This window comes from Delphinapterus leucas, chromosome 8, assembly GCF_059928025.1.
Source record: "Delphinapterus leucas isolate spDelLeu-1000000601 "Yukka" chromosome 8, BTC_Dleu_Yukka2, whole genome shotgun sequence".
Classification (NCBI taxonomy): domain Eukaryota; kingdom Metazoa; phylum Chordata; class Mammalia; order Artiodactyla; family Monodontidae; genus Delphinapterus; species Delphinapterus leucas.
In genome coordinates this window covers 38499888-38524367 of record NC_143136.1, presented here as the reverse complement: position 1 = coordinate 38524367, position 24480 = coordinate 38499888, and the positions used below count along the sequence as shown (strand labels likewise).

At 33.7% G+C, this 24480-nt stretch overlaps 1 protein-coding gene across 3 annotated transcripts in view; it reads right to left on the bottom strand.

Moving 5' to 3' along the window:
- The window catches only part of PGAP1 (post-GPI attachment to proteins inositol deacylase 1), a 70193-nt gene that overhangs the window by 6634 nt on the left and 39079 nt on the right, over positions 1–24480 (bottom strand). For all 3 annotated transcript variants that reach the window (XM_022567306.2, XM_022567305.2, XM_089916549.1), the window contains 12 exons: positions 21556–21633; positions 17622–17697; positions 13831–13904; positions 13672–13723; positions 13116–13182; positions 12576–12684; positions 10863–10901; positions 7122–7215; positions 3867–3957; positions 2856–3053; positions 1780–1915; positions 455–505 (listed from right to left, as the gene is read on the bottom strand). In XM_022567306.2, coding sequence (XP_022423014.1) covers positions 455–505; positions 1780–1915; positions 2856–3053; positions 3867–3957; positions 7122–7215; positions 10863–10901; positions 12576–12684; positions 13116–13182; positions 13672–13723; positions 13831–13904; positions 17622–17697; positions 21556–21633 — 1065 coding nt within the window. The remainder of the gene's footprint in view (positions 1–454; positions 506–1779; positions 1916–2855; positions 3054–3866; positions 3958–7121; positions 7216–10862; positions 10902–12575; positions 12685–13115; positions 13183–13671; positions 13724–13830; positions 13905–17621; positions 17698–21555; positions 21634–24480) is intronic.

Sequence of the window (24480 nt, the reverse complement as noted above, 5' to 3'; positions counted from 1 at the left end):
TATCAAGATATTAAGTAAAATTTAAGTTTATTATTTTATTTAGAATCATACTCAATTATCTAACAGCTAAATAAATACATCTTTCCATTACCAAATTGATATAAAATACTGAATTATCTTGTTTGAAAGTATTTTAAAGCAGTTATCAGTTATAAAATTTTCATTCCTTTGACTTGTTATTTCCACTGCTAAGAATATATCCCCTTAAGTAATTACTTGAAATAAAATTTAAAAGATAATTGTGATAAAAACAACTTAAGGACTGACAAAGATCAAATTAAATGACAATCTAAGTCTTATTTTAATATTCATTAGGCTCGCTTTTCTTAAAGTTATTTAAATTCATAAAACCTTTTAAATACTGTAAAGTTCTAACCTTTTTTTACAAAAATAAACATATTTTTCCATGTTCTTTCATACTAAAGTGATATAGCGTTTTGAAAATAAAACTTACCACAGTCTGGCTATTTTTAAAAGTTGTTAAGCTGGCTTGCAGATGAACAATCTATGAAAAAGAAAAGACTTTAATTTTACTTTTATTTTGAGACAAAAAACATAACCATTTTTACTAAAATTGAGAAGCACTGTAATTTGAAATTTTAAAAACCTAAATAAATAAAAACTCATTTAAACACTTAAACACATTCTTTTAGAAAAGATAAATAATAACTACATGTGCTTGCTATCATGGATTAAAAAACAAACAAAATAATACAAAATTCCAGAGTATGTTGGGGCCAGGATATAATGCTATATCTTCCACACTGTGTGAGCCTATGCTTGAATGGTGCCTTGCTATCGCAACTTAAAGTGTCATGTGAGTCAAAAATTTGATTATATTCAGCATAGTATAAAGAGTTTAACATGTGTTATATAATCTAAATCTTTGAAAATCTGGAACTCAATTATATAGGGTGGTGAAATGTTTACAAGAACCTGAGAAAGTCTATAAATTTACTAGGTTTGCTTAAGTATTTGAGAAAGTTCTGCTAATTGTGTCAGTTGTTTGAAATATCCAGTTAAAAAAACTAAAAATATTATATTTATAAATCAAATTAATTTATATTTGTAAATCAAAATAATTCTAAATAGTTTTTTCTGATGGACATATTTTTCCTTTGTAAACTGAAAGTAATCTATAATGTGCATGTATTAGTGTTAAATGCAGATGCAAATAAACCTTTGTTAAAAAAAGGAAAAAATTATTATCCTTTCCAGTATCAACTGTCTCTACATAAGATTAATGTGGAGAACATGCAGTTGTATAAGGTAGATTTTCCTGAAAAGCTGTCAGCCTTCTTAGAAGTGTTTTTCATTTCCTCAGTAAAATTGTCAGCTTAATTTTATCGTGTCTTGTGATTCTTCAGCAACATTTGTAACATTCTACATTATTTCAGCATGATTGACAGCCTGATCCCACTGACATAACTTTTTGTTTTGTCTATTATCCACGTTGAAAGGGAGGTGTGAATAAAAACCGTTCTAGTAAAATGTTTTTTAAAAAGTTAACATTACTTGCCAGAGCATCAAGCAATATGGAACAGATTATATCTCCTCCCTTCCCTTTGTTTTTAACAAAGAAACTCACTCAGATTAGTAACTTCAGTTCTACAGTTAACTATATATATTTGAAATAGCTAAGATGTTAAAAAAAAACTTTACATGTAGGCCTGTTATATAACAGCAGTGATCAAAAAATTTTTTTAACAACACCCATGGTAAAGTCTATGCCTGTCTGATACAAAGCTCAGGCCTTCTGACTTTACTGATTTGACATACCTTAAACACATAGTAAAGATAAGTAAGAAGGATGGCAAATGCTCCACAAGTTGCCCAACTAACTATGATCAAAACAACTGTCAAAATGGGCAAGTCTGGTGACATTGTCTTCATATCTTTAGGAAGTTCAGAGGGCCTGGAATAACAAGAGTAAAGCTTTCAAAAGCATATTAACAGTTACCTACACAGTCGCATATAAGCAGAAAACAATACAGTGCTCTGCCAGGCTCTCCTTATTAATGTGCAAGTATTACTATAAGGTAAACAGGCTTTTTAAAATAAAGGTGAGTGGTGACACATATTTTAAAATTCTTTTATACATTGTGATAGTTTCTCTTGCATTTATATATACTATGGGTAATACGTGTACTAAAAAAGAAAAAGTATTATTAAAGATAATTATTAATTGTAGGCCCTGTGCCATACAATTCCAATCTTGATAGGAAGAGAAATACTTTTGTTCTTAAAGTCTTGAGGTCACTCAGACATGTGATGGTGTTAATGTCAGAAGCACCTCAGAAGGGTGGAGGAAGAAGCATCATACCATAATCCCCTCTGTGACAGTAAATCACATAACATGGCTGGTGAGGAAATGGAAACTAGATCACTGGTTTACCAAAAGCACATACCAGCAACTTCAAACTGTCTTGGGATCATAATAAACCTCTAGGCAATGTTTTTGGAGCTCTTATACATTTCATCTAATCTGATCCTAAATATCAAGATTGGAATCTCAGGTTTGATTGAAAATCAACATATAAAAGCATTGCCAGAGAAACACTTTGCCCTTGGAAAGATTTACAACAGTGAAATTTAAAAATACTTGTGTAATCTGTCCAACTTTTTTGATTAACTCTTGAGCACTATGGTCAAAATCAAATGTAGCATTTAACTTGAAATAAATGGTTACCTATGACAAAAACATAAGTTTGAACACTAACTCCATGTTTTGCTAGTTATACATTTTTCCTCAGAAATTATAGTTTAGTGAAAGCAAGTTAATTTTAAGGTTCCCTATCAGAATACAGTTTTTTTCTTAAGAGCAATAAGAAAGGTTTTCGTCATTCATTCTTTACCTTTTCAAAGTCAGCCACAATGAAGAAAGGAGTCTCACAGATGTAGAAGAGAGTAGACCACCCCAGTAGGCAGTACATGTTCCAAACAGAAAAAGAATCAAAGATACAAGGGGGAAACACATACTCTGACTAGTTAAAACGATGGCATCTAATTCTGGTAACAATAACATATCCCAAAATTCTTTAAACCATTTGTATCTGTGGATAAAAGAAAACATACAAAAAATAAAAGCAAATAATACAATAAAAGCCAAAAAACCCTGACAACTCTCATTAAAGGATTTAATATTTGAAGTGTTTGACCATTCACTACAGTCCCCAAAGTACCATGATATTTCATTTATAATTATACTGAAAAAACAAACTTCAATTCCTGGTAGGGAACTACTGAGTCTAGTGATCTTCAAGGATCTGAGTCTCAAGTCTCAATGCAGCTTTACTGCTCTCATTGATCCTTGTAATGAAGTAATAACTGGTCTTTTTTTTTAAGTTAGAAAGCCAATAGCTAGTTATAAAGACAGAAGAAAAGACATCTAAGTAATGTTTTTTAACCAAACAAAAACAAAGCCTGAATAAATTAAGAATGCGATGTTAAGTAGGGTAGAGAGATCTAAAATATACTTTGTATGGGAAGTAATAAAAAGTGTTCTGAGGCACTGCTTCACCAATATCCTATATTGCTTTGTGTCCATGAATCTGGGATACCCAAAGCTCATGTACCACATACATTCTTTTGAAAATGTTAAAGTCCTGGTATATTTATAGTCTAAGTTTAGACTGATATATGTGTATATATATATATATTATATATATAAGTTCAATAATTACTTCTAAACTATTGAAGTAAATGTTGATGTACTTATTAGGCCTTTGCCTAAGAGAAAAAGTCCATTTAATAAAACAAGTCAATTGTCTTATTTGTATGGAAATTTATCCTTCATATTTGAGCCAAACATAATACTTTATATATAAAACAAAATTAAAATCATTATCACAGATAATAAAACTTACCCCAACAGAAACTTAACCATAATTACAAAAGGATCAACTTTGTATGGTTTGGCTTCTTTATCCAACATAGCAGCATATTCTAAGCAGTGACCTAGTGATTTAAAAAAAAATTATATGTAGTAGAGAATTCACAGCAATTAAGTATGAGACATATTATATGCTGCATTGTTTGTAAGAGCAACATATTTCATGTCATAGAAAGCAAGGGTCTTTATTACTACCACAGAGACTCCTCTCAAAAGATTAAAAATTACCCTAATTTGAAAGACAAATCAAAACTACAATGAGGTACCACCTCACACTGGTCAGAATGGCCATCATTAAAAACTCTACAAATAGCAAATGCTGGAGAGGATGTGGAGAAAAGGGAACCCTGCTACACTGTTGGTAGGATTGTAAATTGGTGCAGCCACTATGGGAAACAGTATGGAGGTTCCTCAAAAAACTAAAAAATAGAAATAACATATGATCCAGCAATCCCACTCCTGGCTACATATCCAGACAAAACTCTAATTCAAAAAGATACATGCACCCCTATGTTCATAGCAGCACTATTCACTATAGCCAAGATGTGGAAACAACCTAAATGTCCATCAACAGACAAATAGATAAAGATGTGGTACATATATACAATGAGATATTAGCCATAAAAAAGAACAAAATAATGCCATTTGCAGTAATGTGGATGCAACTAGAGATTATCATACTAAGTGAAGTCAGTCAGAAAAAGAAAGACAAATATATGATAGCACTTATATGTGGAATCTAAAATATGACACAAATGAACCAATCTATGAAACAGACTCATGGACATAGAGAACAGACTTGTGGTTACCAAGGGGGAGGGGGTTGGGGGAGGGATGGAGTGGGAGTTTGGGATTAGCAGATTGAAGCTTTTATATATAGAATGGATAAACAACAAGGTCCTAATGTATAGCACAGAGAACTATATATCCTATGAAAAACCAAAATGGAAAAGAATATAAAAAAGAATGTATATATGTGTATGTGTGTGTGTGTGTGTGTGTGTGTGTATAACTGAATCACTTTGCTGTACAGAAGTTAACACATTATAAATCAACTATGCATCAATTTTAAAAAGTTAAAAAAAAGAAAAAAAATAAACATAAACCTACCATAAAAATTTACTCTAATTTACTGGTTCTCATACAAAAGTACATAGTCAATCATCATTTGTGAAACAAATTCAGGAAGCCAAGGCTATGGTTTTGTCATTTGTATTTTTATAAAGCTCCACAGGTGAGCTATTTTTTAAAAACCGTTTTACTGAGACATAATTCTTATAACTCAAAATTCATCCATTTAAAGTGTATCCAATTCAGTGGTTTTTTGTATATTCATAGAGTGTGCATTAACAACCACAGTCAGTCTTAAAACATTTTCATTACTCCCAAAAGAAACTGTTCCCCTTGACTGTCACCTCCAATGCCTCCCCATTCCTAGGCAACCACTAATCTACTTTCTGTCTCTATAGATTGGCTTACTCTGAAGATTTCATAAGAATGGAATCATAAAATATGTGGTCCTTTGTGACTGGCTCCTTCAACTTAGCATATTTCCAAGATTCATCTATCTTGTAGCATTCAGCACATTATCTGTCATCAGTTGACGGACATTTTGGTTGTTTCCACTTTTTGGCTATTATAAACAGTGTTTAGTGTGGATGTGTGTTTTCAGTTCTCTTGGGTCTATACCCAGGAGTTGCTGAGTCATATGGTAACTCTGTTTAACCTTTTGATGAACTGCCAAACTGCTTTCCAAAACAGCTATACCATTTTACATTCCCACTAACAGTATACAGAAGGTTGCAATTCTACAAATCCTCATTAACACTTTTTATTATCTGTCTTTTCTATTATAGCCATTCCAGTGATTTCTAATAAGCATCTTTGGTTCAGAACTACTTCTTTAATTGATTTGGGACACAATCCCACACTTAAGTCCTCTAGATTAACCAATATCATATATCTCCAGGGTCTCTGTGGACTATCTAGATATAAATCCCAAGTGTTTGAAAATCAATTGTCAAGTCACTTAAAACTAAGAAGAATGAGATGTCTCTTTTAAATTTCCAAAAATTATATTCAAGTATAGGAGATGTCATATTGCCAGAATAATCTTTTAATTAAAAGGTTGGATCTGAGCAGATCACATTAAATGTTGCTTACTTCTTCTTGGAATATAATAGGTTAAATCAGGTTAAAATGAACATTAAAGGCAGACTTGAAATTGCAAAAAAGTCACTGAAAGGAAACGAGTAGCTGTGAAAGGATTTGACACCATGGAAACGGTGGAGGGGATTTTTGGACTGCTTTTGTATGTTTTGTCCCCACTCTCTTTCCCTCTTGCCTCCTCTGATTATCATTGTACAAGCCCGGCAAGTGTGTGAGGCTCCTGGGAAATTGTTCTAACTGCTATACTCTAGAGAAGGCTTTGTCCAATGTACTATACAGTCTATATTTTCTTCTCCAGATCCATGTTCTACCCTTTACTTTGCTCTGAATTCTGGGAGGCTGACTTTTATGAACTGGCTTCTAGTTGGGTTCAGTGAATAAAGCACTGGCAGATAGGAGGATAGAAGGAAATAAAGTTAGTGTATTTATTTCCCTGCCTTCTCCCTGCTGAGCCAGACGCTGACAGTGGCCACAGCGTTTCTGTACCCAAGGCTCAGGTGCAGTACTGCTGCTCTCTCCTACAGCTCTCTAGGTTTGCTCCCTCCCTTGCCCTGATACCTAGGAGTATCAGATGGCTCTGTTGCTAATTTGGTATTTTATCATTTGTTGTTGGTTTCCCTTAACCCTATACATACCTTTGAAATAGTCCCTTCAATTAAACTCTTAATTATTCCATTCAGTGTACCAAGACCTAAATGATACAGTTGATACAGCCCAAATATTACACTGAATGCCAACTATGTGCTTGGCCCTATGTCAGGCACCGGGAATAGAACGGAGGACAAAATCCCTGTCAACCAGCTTCTATCTCTTAAGAGATCCTCAGAACAAAGGGAATAAACTTTAGACACAAGGGTATAAAATGCAGAAAACAAGTAAGGAATTTTCTTGGTAATCTCTTAAAATGTAAGAGGATCTCAAACTCCTGTAACCTTGGGAGAGAAGGGTTGTGAATTTTCAAGAAATAGATGTGTCTTCATTAGCTACACGTAGGATAAAAAAAGTAGTAATGAAGCATTGAGGAAGGAAGAGAGGGAGGGAGGAATAGAAACATTCTTACCTGTTGAGAAAAGAGAGTATAACTGTCCTCCATAAGCAAGAAGGATACTAGATATAACATAGGCAGGAAGAGCTCCACCATGAAATCTAACTACCTAGAAAATAGGCAAATCAATGGGCAACTTCTGAATGTTCATGTTAATGAAATAAATATACTTTCACATGAAATAAAAAAGTTTTTCACTTTATACATTTTCTGACATGACTAAAAGATATCTTGAGTAATGGGTATAAAAATTCTAAGCAAAATAAATGCTAAGAATATATTGCATATTAGAAACATGTTACCTGAATTTTTCATCAAAGGCATAATAGAGGCAATATATAATTGTGTAGCACATGCTACAAAATTTTTTACAAGGAATGTTTATTGAGCATTTAATATGTTCCAGGTATAATACTAAACATCTTATATGCATTATCTCATGCTCTCCTCCCCAAAATCCTTTCATATGGTTCTTATCCCTATTTTACAGACGAAGAAATTCAGGTACAGGGGGCCCAAGTAACTTGCACAATTAAGAGACAAGCGAGTTACTTACTTACTTGTTACCTCTCTTCGCTCTTAACAGTAAGATAGGGACAATAATAGTACTTACCTTACAGGTGGTTTTAAGGATTTAAACATGTTCATTTGTGTAAAGCATTTAGAATATGAACTTGAACATGATAAACTATCAAAAATATGAGCTGCTATTGTTAGGCTTTTATGTCCTTCACCATCTTTGGAAATCTTGTGGAATGGAATTTAACTCAAAGCCTAAGTTCATAACCATTATGTTATAGCACCTCAAGTCATTCTATCAGCTGATCCAATCTCCATAAAAAACATACATATAACAAAAACATAGTGTAAATTCTTCTTTTAATGTTAAAGTTTTAAAAGGAAATGACTTTAAAGCATGTTCTCCAATCCACAGAATTTTTAAGAAAATGTACAGACTCCCCTGTCAATCTAATGAAAACTATGGAAATGAATGCTTCCACAAAATGTTAAGTAAAATTTCAGCAAGTTCAAGGTCTCCCTGAAGCTCCTCTGTGGATTCCCAGATTAAAATTGATAAGACTCAAAAAACATAAAGCTCATACTCATGATTTATAGTTTGTAGCTTTGAGTGAAAGGAAAGGAGAGGAGAGTTGAGTGAAAGGGAAAAGGTCATTTTCCTACCTATTACTAAATGATGCTCACTGCCTGCTAATGATATGCTAGGAAATATACAGCATACTTTAGTTATTAAGTGTGTTGGAAAGATAGTTAAGTAGCATAACAGGCTCAGAGTCGTACTCGTGAGTTCAGACTACAGCTTTGTCTTTCACTAGCTCTTAGGCAACTTATTTTACCCCTCCTTCTCTCTAGGCCCTTATCAGTAAAATGGAGTTAAATAGCACTATCTCACAGGGAGTTTGAGGCTTAAATGTATTCATTTGTGTAAATCATTTGGAATAGTAACTGGCACAAGTAGGCTCAGAAAATATTCACTGTTATTTTTAACCTTTAATGCTCTTCACTGTTTTCAGAAATCTTGTAAGAGGTCCTACATAAAATTTCTTTTTAATGACTGAGTGTCATTGTTATGAGTAGTAAGTATGATACTGGGCCACAGATACAACAATCAACAATCATAAACTGGCCTCCATGGGTCATATTCAAATTGTATATGTGCTTCATTTGGTTTAGTATTTGGCATAGTATTTCTTAACATTTTGAATTAGATGCCAACATTGAAAAATTAAAATATTTTATCTAAAAATTCAGATTTCTAGTTTCTCTTAAAATCTAAAGATTGGGCAACACTGGGCTTCATTCCTACATGGAAATGATTTATTAAGAGTTTAAATAATTCTCTTGAGAAAGCAACTTTCAGTTTATTTTCTGTCCTCTCTTTCATAAGAGTAGACTAAACAATATGTAAGTATATTTTCCTCTTTCCTTTTTTTAAAAAAAAATTAATTTTATGAAAAAGTTATCTAATCAAAGGCTAAAGATTCTAAGTGGTTTCTCTTTAGTCCTCTTTCCAGTCTTCTTTGACTGAATCAGTTAACACTGAAAATACGTATGATTTTTAAAAGGCAAATAAGATACACAAAACCAAATTCATTCTCCTACTGTTCTCAAGCTAAATTTTGAAACAAACATGAAGGAAGAGCATCTTATATCATTCCAAACATTTGAGGACTTAACTCAATTGCCATGAATTCTTCAACATTTAAAAAAGTACCTACCTCTGATCCTGCAACACCCACACATCATCATTTTTTAGAAAAATTTCCATGTCTAAACAAGACTATTAGTCTAGATTTTTTTGGTGTATATATAATTACACCTGATTATACAGTATTAAGCAAACTTGACTTTTCTTGTCACTAATCTGAATTATGAGCCCCAGGGATGATATGGATAAGAGAGTGTGTTATATCCTCAGCCATACCACCATGTACAGTGACATACTAAAAATACTATAGCATGAATTCTTCCCTTTTATTCCAAGATACAATTTTTCTTAATAATTGATCTCTTAACATTTTAGAGTATTTATTATAACTATCCATGATGCTATTTTCCAACTTACACTAACTTTTTTTTTTTTTTTTTTGCGTTATGTGGGCCTCTCACTGTTGTGGCCTCTCCCATTGCGGAGCACGGGCTCCGGACGCGCAGGCTCAGAGGCCCAGCCGCTTCACATGTGGGATTCTCCCAGACTGGGGCACGAACCCGTGTCCCCTGCATCGGCAGGCGGACTCTCAACCACTGCGCCACCAGGGAAGCCCCTACACTAACATTTAATCTTCTCTTTCTAATGTAGCACAAAATTTTTACGTATTAGCTTAGAATTTTCTAATGTTCAGAAATTTAATAATAATCACAATCTAGTTCTTACCAGGTTGTTTTCAGGATCAAATGAGATAACATACATAAAAAGTTTCTGATTTACTTTTAACTTGTGAGTTTTATTATAATTATAGAATTAAATGACTTAAAAATTCTGCTATGCCTAGACTTCAAAACACAACAGACTTTCACAATAAAGTGAAAGTAATAAAAGACATGATAAAATTTTTAGTGAATTTTAAAACTATAATTTCTCTGACTAATCAGTATTATCTATTTATGTCCAGATTGCACAATTCTACAAATTATAATGATGTTGAATAATAATATAGTAGTTCTACAACTTGATAAATTATTTTTGTAACAGTATTTGCCTATGAATTTAAGATACTCCCCAAATGAATTTAACCTATTTCAGCATGTTTATTTTTAATATAATTTACTTTTACCTTTTACAAACTGAGCTTGCACAACATAAAAAGTTCTTGGAAAAAGCTCATTTATATGGCAGAGCCCACAGATTTTACTGGATTATGAATTATAGCATCATATGAGCAACATGAAATCTTAATATGATATCCATTTAGCCAAAAATATTAATTTTCTTGAAAATCAGGAATCAACTTTCATTTTTAGGAAGTATCAAATATGAAAGCATCACCTTAAAGCCAGGGGTGGCCAACTATGGCCTGTATGCCAAGAATGGCTTTCAGATTTTATTAACGTGAGAAAAAGAAGAAAAAAGGAGAAAGAAGAAAAAAGAAGTAGCTGCAGTAGTGGTAGCAGTGGCAAGAGACTATATATGGTCTGCTGAAATGCTAATATCTGGTGCTTTACAGAAAACGTTTACAACCCCTGCCTTACAGTTTCTATTCACAAGGCAATAAATAATCGACAAGGAGTCTCTCTTACCTGTCCAAGTATTTGTGAAAAGGAAGTCTTAACTGTCACCTAGTTTAAAACAATTATTAAAAAAAGGTTATTTTCCCTAAACTCTAGTTCACATTTTATTAAACTGAGCACTAAGCATAATCATTAATTTTTTTATAATGATGAACCTAAAGGTACTCAAGATCTTAAAAGAATTCTCTGAACCATCAACATTTAATTTGTATCAACTGTGGTTTTGCTGTTCAATATTTTTTTCTGTAATCTAATTCTTTCCCAATTGGATGAATGCTATGATATGTTGTATCATATGAGACCGAGATATGTGGTAACCCTTTACTAACTAGAATATTTAATTAATCAGAATATCTTATTACCAGATCATACAAGCTAAAGGAATTTATTGAATGATTGAGTCAGAAACTATACGTACGTCTGCTGAAAAATTAAGCAAAAATTAATCAACTTACTTATGTAACTCATACTTTAAAATCTCAAACGTGCAATCATATGGTACTAAATATAGTTAAGCTAAACCACTTCTGAGTAAATTTCATAAAAATAGGTTTCACATGATATAATACCAGGAACAAACAGATCACATGTAATAAAATTTGAGCCAAGACAACACTTTAAAAAGAAATTCATCATTAATTATCTCTGCCATAAATATACCTCTTTTGATATTAGGAAGTCTGGAAAAAGGAAATTCATCTTTCATAGGGAAGTTGTAAAATAACTATATTTTGTCAATACACGGACTTTAAAAAAAATAAAGTATTTGTAAAAATATGGACATTAAGAGAATGTGCAGTACAGGCAAATTACTAACACAATTCTTTCTATCTCTATAGTAATATTAGAAATATGAAGGCACAAGCTGAAAATCATTATATCCCTGCAAAATCCTTCAATGCTAGAAACAGAAAGCAAGATATCAAAGCATTAATAAATTCCATGAAATCTAAAATAACTCACAATATAGGTCAAACTGAAGCTTGTAGGACAGATTATATTCACTTGACCTACCAATTCTAGTTTACCCTAAGAAAGTTAGCTCTAATAAAGAATCCAAATTAAAGCAACTGAGTAGAAATAAGATATTTCACATAAACCAAAACCACCATTGAAATGTATACTTCAAGCACTTAAATCTGGAATCCTTAGAAGCTGGTATGTTCTTATACAAAGAGGAACTCTTTTAGTTCATGAATCTATATGTAAATAAAATGTTACTCTTGAGTCCATTTCCCTTCTCTCAGTGCAAAGAGATCTACTGTGATTGTAAAACAAACCCAACAGCTACTAAACTGCACATATTAATGATTAATAGAGCTTAAAATAATGAGTGAAAATAAGATCCTTAAGCTTATCCAGTAGTGCTGGAGAATATATATCATGCCAGTTACTGCAGTATAGCCATGTCAGCCAGTTTCATGAAGTTCTTCAATTTATGGATTCTGGACTTGGGCTTCCAAACTGAGAAGGTTAATCTGCAGTCTCAACTTTTATTTTATTTTCTATTACTTATTAAGATACATACTTTCAATGGTCCAGCTAAGGAAATACTGAGGTGGTGCTAACAGGCAAAATGGAGACTATTTAAAGTATCATAAGTAACTAACTCTCTCATATTAATTGGCTTTCGCATCACCATATATCTGAGGCAAATATAAAAATATATTTCCAGTTTATTCTATAACTAAATCCTAAAAACTAAGCAAACATATAACTTACCTCATACTGACAGTCTGATGATGTATACATTTTTAATAATGCTACATGGCTGTCATTTTCTGGTTGAGCAATATGGAGTTTCACAGAAATTTCTGTGGAAGATGGAACCCTGAAAAGATAAACATCAGTTCTCAAATACAAACTGCTGTGAAATAACCATGGCTAAGTCAATCCTCAGCACAACACAGTGAAATAACGTAAGGAGGCTAGATGCCACACATGTTACTATGGATTGACACTTTTCCAGTCGTATCACAGCTCCTTCTAGGACACAGAAATTGGGGGAGAGGGTGGAAAGGGGTTCATGTCTGAAGCAAGTAAGGTTTAAATTCTAGGTCGCTTAAATAAGAATACTATATGGTATCTTATAATATTATATTATCTTATGGGCACAATGTTACATAAAGGATACCTACATTTTACTAAGAGGCCCTGTAATAATTTCTCTAAAATTTTATTATGATTTAAATAAACAGTCTAAGTAGAATATGTATTATTCAAAAACAACAAAGTATAAGGTAAATCCTTTTATATACTTACTGTGCAATGGTTAGTGAATCTTCATAAGACCAGGGAATATGAAGTTTATAGATACTAGTAATTTCTTCTGTGGAAACATAAATGAAATATGTATTACTAACCTTATGTTACTAAGGTTACTACTATAATACCTAACTATTTACACAGTACTCATTTCATTAAAAAATAATCAGTAAGAGTTATGTCACACAATAAATTATGGAGATTTACTTAATAATAATGTTTAATTAGACCTACAACAAGATATTAGAGCATATGGGAAGTATAAGAAACTGGAAAAACATTAAACAGCTAAATCTCAATTATTACTACAATAAAACAGCAAGATATACAGTATTTTTAAAACATGGATATTTAAACTGAAACAGACAAAGATGCTTACTGTTAAGAAAGGGTCTATGTTAAATCCATTTGGAAATATAAACAGCTTTGCTATTATCATATATTTAATATTAATTTACATAAAATATATGGAAAAATAAGTATTACAGAAAATTCAAGTGAAGACCTAATGATTCTTCAAATGACAATACTATTTTTTCAGAAATACACTTACCTTTCACTCCTGAGCACTTGCTTACCACGTTGACTTTAAAAGCTTGGTATATCTAATAGAGTTTGACCACAAAAATTAAAAAAAAACCAAGTTTATAAGTTTGTTTAACTAAACAGTAAAGTAAAATCAAGTCCTGTTATTGTCAAGATAATTAATTACCTGTCCAAAGTTCAGAAGCTCTATATTATAGAACAGGCCACTTGTATTTAATATCACTTTCCTTGAAGACAATCCTATTGAATTAAAAGTACTGTATTACTTAGAATCCCCAAAAAAGTTTTTTTAAGTACAAAAGTACTAACTGCTTAAACAATGTCTAAAATAATGCCAACAGATTTTTAACATTAGAAAATAGTTTATAGGTTCTTGCTTTCAGTATGGAGGAGTGAACTCCTAAAAACCCAATCTTCCTTCAATAAATTTTGAACAAAGCATAACATTTATAATGACTTTCAATGACATTTATGTGTTTTAAAAAATCACTACATAGTTCCAATTTCAAAAAGGTATGCTTTCTTGGTAGTTTTTTTTTTTAACATTTTAATAAAATTTTAAAAATCGCATCCACTTACATGTGAATGCCTTTGGATAAGAATATGCAAATGCAAGTGTTCAGATGCTTCTTTGAAAAGAGAAAACAATAAGACAAACCACCACTGTGCAATAGACAGAAAAGGCTTGAAATATTTTACCAAGTATATCACTGAAATTCTATTAATTAAAAAATAAATACTGTATGATGTTAAGATTCTGTCAATCACATTTAGCACCAGTTAAAACACATAACCAGTTTTTTCATAATGTTGCATTATCATAACTATATTATAGGATGTATACTTGGAGTTAAGAAAAAAAAGACTTAGGAAATTTTATCAACATGTAAACAAATTTGCTAAGTACAAGGTGTACCATTAATCTGTGATTAATAAATCACTTTTAAAACACAATGCTAACTTACACATTCAACTACAAACCATTTTAATAAGTACCTAATGTAACCAATATTTTAAAATACAGCACTGAATTTAAGGCACCTCAAAATGAACAATAGGAGAAAAACTAGTAAATATGAAGTATACTTCACATTCTACTTAATCTAATTTAAAATACAATTCACTGTGGTACCCTTCTTCACAAGTAAGATGGTCTAACTTTTGGGTGTTTAAAACATTCTAACAGGAGTTAAGAAATAATTTAAAATTTTGCTTTCCACTATGGCAAAAGGGAAATCAGAAGCTGAACACTTTACTAATTAAAAAAAAAATTTGTTTTAGCCTGACTCACACCGTGAAGATTTTAGAAAGAACATCATTATTAAAATCTTGGGGCTTCCCTGGTGGCGCAGTGGTTGAGAGTCCGTCTGCCGATGCAGGGGACACGGGTTCATGCCCCGGTCCGGGAGGATCCCGCGTGCCGCGGAGCGGCTGGGCCCGTGAGCCATGGCCGCTGAGCCTGCGCGTCCGAAGCCTGTGCTCCGCAGCGGGAAAGGCCACAACAGTGAGAGGCCCGCATACCGCAAAAAAACAAAACCAAAACCAAAATGCTGATAGCCCCATTTGGAAGATTGTTTAACATCAACAAATAAGCCACAAGTGTTCGATTGTATTATAATTTAAAATGTGAGACATTCACCAGTAATCAAAGCATAAACTTCCCTGAATGTTCTCACTTTTAAAACAGTTCAAGTCTTAATTTATTATTAAATCTAAGATATCAAAAGTATTGGTGGACATCAGTTACATACTATTGTCAGAGTATATTTTAGCAACAATAAAATTTTCATTTTGTCACCTGAAGAAATCAAGACCCATTTTTCTTTTAATAGATTAACTTTAAAATTGCTTAGCATATTCCAGAAGCACCTATATCCATTATGTCTAGGAAAGCAGTTTCCTATCATTATACAGTATTAATCAGTTTAGCTGAGCATAAATTAAAACAAGGAGAATTTGCCTCTATGAACATGGAATTGAATATGGTATGTGTAATCATGGAGTCACAATTACAAAAATTTGAGCTAGGGAGGGTAGATCTCTTATTTTATAAGCTTGCTATTTTTAATGAGGTAGGTGGTTTACAGTTGTCATTTCTGTATTGTTCTGTGTATTCTTCAACCAAAAAAAAAAAAAAGGTGGGGGAGGGATAAAAATCTTAAAGGAAGTTTCTTCTCTCAAGTAACAGATTCTTTTCACGAATGGAATACAAAAGAAAAATATTGAAAAAACTGGGCATGCCAAAAGAGCACAAGAGCCAACTTAACAAGAGCTCCCAACATCCAAAGCTGAAGCAACTTAAGCCAAAAAAAAAAAAAAAAAAAGTAACAATATTCCATTATATCCCAATAAATAAAATAAATATCCATAAGTCCATAGTGACATAAATAAAAAATGAATAAATGGGGGAAAAGGGACAACTTTCCCTTAGGAAGAATTCCAATAATTATAAAATGCCAGTAATAATTGCTTCAGACTAGATAAACCAATGGATGCCAAAATTAGTGGGTTATTTTGAAGAAAAACAGGACACTTACACATTCTCAAAGTATCTCCCCCAAGATATTTATTAATCACAAAGAGAAAAGCAAAGCAGTAACTTTACAGTGGAGAAACCTGGCAGACAACACATTAACCAAGAAGTGATCAAGGTCCACATCATTAGTAATGAGACACAGTGACATCATGTATCCTCTGATATGATACACTAGAAGTTCACATTGTTCCTGTGATATTCTTGCCCAAAATGCATAACCTCAATCTAATTATAAGAAAGCATTAGACAAAGCCAAATAGAGAGATGTTCTACAAAATAACTGGCCAATACTCTTCAAGGGCCTCAAAGTTATAAAAGACAAAGGAAGGCTGAGAAACTATCAAAGATCAGAGGAAACTAGGGACATGACAACTAAATGCAATATGGGAACCTGGAGAACACTGGTGGAAAATCCAATGAAAACCAAATAAAACTGTAGTTAACAGTATTGTACCAGTGCTAATTTCTTAGTTTTGACAATTTTATCGTTTATGTTAAGGTGAATGAGAGCTATGTGGGAACTCTACTCTTTCTGTGATTTTTCTGTAAGTCTAAAATTATTTCAAAATAAAATTTAAAGGAATAGTTAGTTATGTGTATGTTACCGCAAGAAAAAAAAAAGGGAAATATTTAGAGCAATCTTGAAACCTTCAGACGGCAGGTAGTAATTTATATCTTTGAATAAACCTTTTATAAAAAGGGCCTATATGTAGTATAAGTTCATGTGAAAACACATACACACAGACAATTACCTGCAAATGTATATGATCATGGATAAGTTTATTTTAAAGTTCATTTCTGGGACTTCTCTCATGGTCCAGGGCTAAAGAATCCGCCTTACAACGTAGGGGACGTGGGTTCGATCCCTGGTCAGGGAACTAAGATCCCACATGCCGTGGAGCAACTAAGCCCGCGCACCACAACTGCTGAGCTCGCATGCCTCAACTGGAGAGCACACATACTGCAAACTACAGAGCCCACACGCTCTGGAACCTGTGTGCCACAGCTACAGAGCCCACGTGCCCTGGAGCCTGCACACCACAACTAGAGAGAGAAAACCCATACGCCACAACTAGAGGGAAGACCGTGTACCACAACGAAGAGCCTGGGCGCCGCAACAAAAGATCCTGCATGCTGCAACTAAGACCCAACGTGGCCAAAAATAAATGAAATAAATAAATAATAAATATTTAAATAAAGTTTATTAAAAAAAATAAGGTTCATTTCTCAGAAAATGAGTGCTGGCCCAGTTAAAAATCAAACCACTGAGCCATATCACGTGGTTATTCTAAGAACTACACTTGAAATACACAAAAACACTTAATGTTAGGGCTCTGCATTATTGCAACTAACTGGCAAAATAAATCAACACTCTTAAAAATAGAAGCAATTCTTAAGATTTCCAAAATCAAAGTACTTACCAAAGGAAAAAAGATGAGTTACAGGAAGCTGTATGGATCTTGTCTCTTTTTTAAAGAATTCACAATCTACAACAAACTGGAATATAAAACATTGATTTATTAGGAAAAAATAGAATTAAATTTATGGTAAAATATCTTCACTTGATATCTGAGTAGAAAACAAAAATCTATAAACTTCAGTTTTGAAGAAGGTATTATCTATTATCTATCACACTCTAACCCTGGTTATATTTAGGGGGCATGAATTCCTCAAGGAGAGATGCTAAGCTAAGAGAATTTGGTGACAAAGCTTAACTTAATAGATAAATTATTAGAGGGTCATTTCTGTAAGAGCAGATGCACAGCAAAGTCTTCTTGCAGCTAGTTTTAGGTGTTTATAGAAGAGGGACCATAAACGATGGATCAAAGCATTAAGAGCCAAGATTAACTCAAGATAATTAAGAATTTAGGTAATATATCTCTGAATTCTTTCATACTCAGAAAGAAATGTGATTTTGTTACATATTTTCAAAAACTGCATATTTAGTATGTTTCAGCAGTCTAATTAGACTACAAAAGGCTTTTGGAGACATACTGCCATTCATCTACAGATGGCTAATGTTATTCATGTAAGATTATTTCAGGCTAAACAGAGATTATAATAAATGGAAAAGAGATTCACTATGTACAAAGGAAAAAAAAACACTATCTCAAAAAAAGTGAACCTAAAATGTGACATCTGCATCACTGCAATCTCTGTAATGGCACTTCTTATCTAATAACATTTCTACAGTGGCATAATGAACCTTGCTCTCAGCTGTCTACAATAAGAACAGTTTCATTAAAACCATTTCCACAATCCAACCAAATTACTCTGATCTATTTATATGAGCTGAGGAAGAAATTAATCCGATGCCTAACTGTAGCTAGCAAGTAGTTTGCTGTCTACAATAAGTGGAAAGTCAGTGGGGTCTATCCTAGGCTTTTCCAGTAACTACACCTTGGATTGTATTTTAAGCTGTGTTATGTTGTTTGCCTCTTGGGTGGAGTTTTGACTGTTTTTGAAAATGAAAAACAGATGAGGGAAAATGAGAATGTACACACACGAGGGAATAAAAGAAAAAAACGAAGGGGCTCTGCTTTTATTTTTCCCTCTTTAATTAGAAGGCAAAGAACACTGTCAGATATTTTCACTACAGAAAACAGCTGTTATAGAGAAATCATTTATTCAACAGGATAATTCATTATATTTTTACAAGTATCTTTGGGTGACACATTGCCTGAGACAGGGAAGCAATTTTAAATCACTTCAACAGGTATTTAAAATAATACAACTTTTATTATTGCTTTAAAAATTTGGCCATTTCTTTATGGAATAAACCCTTACCCAAAAAAGAAAGAATTCAAGAGTCTGTCTCTGAAATATACAATGTAAGTAAATTTCTAATGGACTTAACTATTTTGTTTTCCATCATCAAAAAATGCAAGTAATTCCATATTTACACTTGGAAAACTATATTAAGATGATTAGTTGACTTAAGAAAATTTTGAACTGCCTATTTAAATATATGTATCCTGGGCTTCCCTGGTGGCGCAGTGGTTGAGAGTCCGCCTGCCGATGCAGGGGACGCGGGTTCATGCCCCGGTCCGGGAGGATCCCACATGCCGCGGAGCGGCTGGGCCCGTGAGCCATGGCCACTGAGCCTGTGCGTCCGGAGCCTGTGCTCTGCAACGGGAGAGGCCACAACGGTGGGGGGTCCGCGTGCCGCAGGAAAAAAAAAAAAATATATATATATATATATACATTTAAATATATGTATCCTTCTGATGATGGGCTATAACAGACACATAAAAATTATGAAAGGCCTAAGTTACCATCCTTGTGAGATTGGGTATGCAACACTAGAGTCAGCAGTGTTACTTTCCAAAGAGCGTTAAGACACATTAAGTATTTATTAGGCCACTAAGACTGGCTATTTGAGAAACGCTCATTAATTTCTTGGAATAACCAAGGAAGCCCTTTCCAAGTTTGGGAAGATGTTAAATTCATTCAAAACCAACTTACCTGAAAGAAAAACCCTTAAAGAGAGCTTTTAGTATTGAAGATGCTGAATTACCTCTCACTTGAGCTAAGCAAAACAAAACAATGAATCCATTATAAGGTACTCGTGAGACTCAATCTTTGAGACTTCTCCTAACTACATCCCCTTTTCTTTTTTCCTTTAAATTTTCCTATGATATTGGCCCCAAATCTCATTAACTTTCTCACTCAAGAAACACTTTTTTGAGCATTTATGTGGTAGTCACTAAAGGTTGAGGATGCAAAGTAGAGTAAAACCTATCTGGTCCTTACTCTGAATGAATTCATACTATGGTGATGGCAATAAAGACGTAAACAAATAAATTATAACTCGGTATAATATAGTCCTCAAAGAAGTTATAAACAAAATATCCTGGGAATAAGTAAGAGGTTACTGGAGTAGTCTAGAAAAGGAAAACAAGGGACACTTCGGCTAGATCTTGAAGGGTAAGTTTGCTGGGTGAAATGTGGAAAGGGGAGTAGAGGGTCTTTTACCTCCATCTTCTTCTTTCCCTGCCTACTTCTCTCAAAAATCACCATCCTTTTATTTCTACTCCCACTTCACTAGTACAAGCTTTCATAATCCTATATGAGGTGCCTGTTCTCTCTTTTTCTAATCTATCCTATACCATAAATAGATTCATTTTCCAAAATAAATAGCTCTGATCCCATTACTACTATGGTGAAAAATCTTTCACTTCCCTACTGACTCCTGAATTCTATAAAGTCCTGAATCTTCCAATCAAGGCCCTCCAGAATATGGCCATTAACTACTTTTCCAGACTTTTCTTCCACTACTATTTTACCCATGGTAGCCATCCTTTTAAAACTACTATTTACTTATTCACTATTTTCCAAACGTACTCTACACTGTCCATGTTTGGATCTTACTATTTCTTACTATTTCTTTGTCTCAACAGTGCTGTTTATTGTAACTTTCTGCAATGATGTTACTATTGAGCATCTGGAATGTGGCTAATACAACTAAGGAACTGAATTTTTACTTTAATTTTAATTAATTTAAATTTAAATCGCTACATGTGCTAGTGGCTCCTATATTAGATATCCCAGGTCTAGAATATTCATTCTACCTATAAAAACCCTAACTATCCTTTAAGGCAATTTTAAATATCACCTCATAATAATGCCTTTTTTTATTTCATCAAAGAGATATCTCCCCCTTTAACACTTTTCATGGATTTGCTATATTCTGATTTTTTTTATACATTTTGGATAACTCTTTCATTCTCACCCTTTCCCTGGCCACCAAATATATTTCTCTCCCGCTGCCCAACAGTATGCAGCTTTTTGAGAACAGGGTTCATGTCTTTCTCATTTGTGTGCCTCCTATAATTCCTGGCACATAGTCTTGCACATAAGAGAGTACTCAATAATTAACAGATTTTGGGGCTTCCCTGGTGGCGCAGTGGTTGAGAGTCCGCTGCCGATGCAGGGGACACGGGTTTGTGCCCCGGTCCGGGAAGATCCCATGTGCCGCGGAGCGGCTGGGCCCGTGAGCCATGGCCGCTGAGCCTGTGCATCCGGAGCCTGTGCTCCGCAACGGGAGAGGCCACACAGTGAGAGGGCCCGCGTACCGCAAAAACAAAAACAAAAAGAAAAACAAATAATTAACAGATTTTGAAAGACTAATAAAGTAGAACTAATTCCCACTTGAAACAAAGAGACTTGGATTTATTCTGCTTAGTTCAAGTTAGAGTAGATGATCCTAATGCTTTAAACAGTCTTAGGGGGATCACCAACCTGGCCACTGTTTCAGATAAGCCCTAAGCTGAAGAATTCATCAAAAAATAATTTTAAATATTTAGCATGAGTATCCCCAAAACATTCTGAAAACAACCTTAATTTGTTTGTTACCTTACTTCCATGAATAGATGGTACATAAACAACAAGATGAGACAAAGATGGATAGTCTTGAAGTCTTAACGTCAGAGACTAAAAAAGGATGAAAAAAAGCTGATTTTATTTCTCAGGATATATAGAGCTTAAAGCATGTTAAAAGAAAGATAAATTACAAACATTTATTTCTTACCTAGTAAGTCATGAAAAAACTGACTTCAAACTTTATGCTCAGTACTTCATAAAATGCCCATGTTTACATTTTCAGGTCAATGAGCCTGCTGAAGGTCAAATTTCTAATAATTATGTAAATATGGACTGCCAAAAATATTCCTTGAACTGTATCCCTTCATGTAAGATAAATGACATTTAACATTAAATTATTTTACATAATTATTTCCAGATTTGATGTTTCTTAAAATTTGTCTACTTGTTTTGTATAATGTTACAGTACGATTTCTACAGTTATCTTGGTAGTATACGACAAAGAGCATTCAATAGTTGATGAATGAATGGATGCTCAATATGATGGAAGAATTGCAACTTAATCTCAAATGATTCTGATCTAGCCCAAGTAATAAACAGTTGCTGGCTAATGATGTGTATGAACATCATTCCCTGGAACTTATTCAGTAAGTGACATGAACACAGTAAGTCTAATAATGCACCTCACCAAATGAGCATCTATTCTTTTCTTAAAACTAAACACCTTATCTTACAGTCCATATTTTAAGGAATGAACAGATTGGAGACTGGTCTACCTAATGAAAACCCACCAAATACAGTTTTCAAGTCTTATTTTTTTTTCCTGACAGTAGATGTGGCAAGGGTGTGAGTAGTTATATGCTGTGACAATCCGTGTGCATTAAGAAATTTCTGCACTTAATACTCTCCACCGTTCTTCCGAAGCACCAATGTGGGCAAGTTGGATAGAGGTTCTAAAGAGAACTGTCAACGAGTGGTCCTCAAACAACCTGACCAGATTCACCTGGGAGTGCTTGTTAAACTCCTGGACTGCACCTCAACTTAGTCAGCAAAGTCTCTGCAACACACTTACATATTCCAATATAAATTAAAGGGCCTTAAGAGAGCCACAGAAACCAAAGTTAAAGGCAACTGAAACCAACCAGACAGGTGGTAGACAATATGAAAGATAAATTAATTAGAAAGAACCATGGTTACTCTGTGTAGCTATCCACTGAGAACTTTTGTTATTTATTCTCAAGAATAATTTTTTTCCTCAAGAATTTTTTTTTTAGGATCAGAATACTTTAAAAAGATATCAGTGTGTCAAAATACATTTACTTATAAAGTTCACATAGAGTTACAATGTCAGTAGGAATTTGGGAAGATAATATTCATGAAATTGTTACACTGACAGGTAAGGTTAATATGAAGTTTGGAAATTTTTCAGTGTTTTAAGGGTAAAATGACCTTAATGCTGAGGCAACACACACAGAAAATCAAACACCAGTGTTTGGATGTCAGAAACCCTTCAAGTTCTGCTGCTGTGTGTAGGGCAAAGCTGTGGTGCTAAAGTATGATCTAGGCACAATAGTGACTAGGTAATTTTTCTCATTAACTTAGATTTCTTTTCAAAGTTAATTGTTTTGTTTGTTTTTAGCAATAAGTCCATTTGGGCTTACCCAATTGTTGGTCTGCTGTGGTTTCTGTCTTCATTGTACCATGACAGAAAAGTTCCATATGACTGATACTGTTAAGGCCCTAAACCGGATTTACAAGTGCTTTGCTGGAGGATTCCGTCTATTTATTAACAGTTCAGTCATCAGAGGTGCCAAAGGTGGTATGATTCTCATCTTACATTACCTTTGTTGAGATGATATAAATATGAATAAAACCCACAAGATTTTTTCACTTCAATCTTTCCTTTCCCTTCAACTTCATAGCAAAATAATTTTGTGTACTTTTTATAAATGGGCTAACACACATATATATATAATTTTGATTTTCATTACAATGGAAAAGTTTATTTGCATTTAATAATTATAATCCTTTTCAACTGAGAATGCTTAAGATAGCAGAGTATTATAATCCTCATTTTCTAACTTTTCTCTTCCAGTTTTCCCTCTAAATTCCAGTAGGCTTTTAATGCCGCCTGGCACTTTCTTCTAGTATCCACTATAAAAAAGTAAGTAGCTGGAGCTTCCCTGGTGGCGCAGTGGTGAAGAATCCGCCTGCCAATGCAGGGGACACGGGCTCAAGCCCTGGTCCGGGAAGATCCCACATGCCACGGAGCAACTAAGCCCACGCACAACTACTAAAGCCTGCGTGCCTAGAGCCCATGCTCCAAAACAAAGAGAAGCCCCCGCAATGAGAAACCCACGCACTGCAACGAAGAGTAGCCCCCGCTCGCCGCAACTAGAGAAAGCCCGCGCACAGCAACGAAGACCCAACGCAGCCGAAAATAAAATAAATACAATAAATAAATTAAAAAAAAAAAAGTAAGCAGCTGGAAGAACTTGTTCTACTACTCAGCCAGCTGTTTCTTACACTTAGAGAAAACAACACAGGGGTCTAGAACTAGACGAATACATTGTTAAATCTTTGAGACTTAAAAGAAAAAGGATATTATGATTTAAGAAATAATTTTTTAAAAATAGTAGCAAAGTAACATTTTATCGGGTTTTTTATGATTTATTTCTTCCTAACTCTTAAATTACAGACTGGAAAGGATATCCAAACTGGAAATTCAAGGAAATATTTAATATATCTTATGAATGATTGATCAGTAAGTATACCCTAATACTTCTGTTTTTGCTTTGCTCCTGCCTAGACAGTTAGGATAGAACTAGTGAGAGACCTTAAAAATGTTCTTATGAGTCAAATCACTTATTTGTCTTATCAATACAAAGCCACATGAATGAACATGCACAAAGTAAGACTGACCAAGGTGACACAAAAAATAACTGCAATCATTCCAAA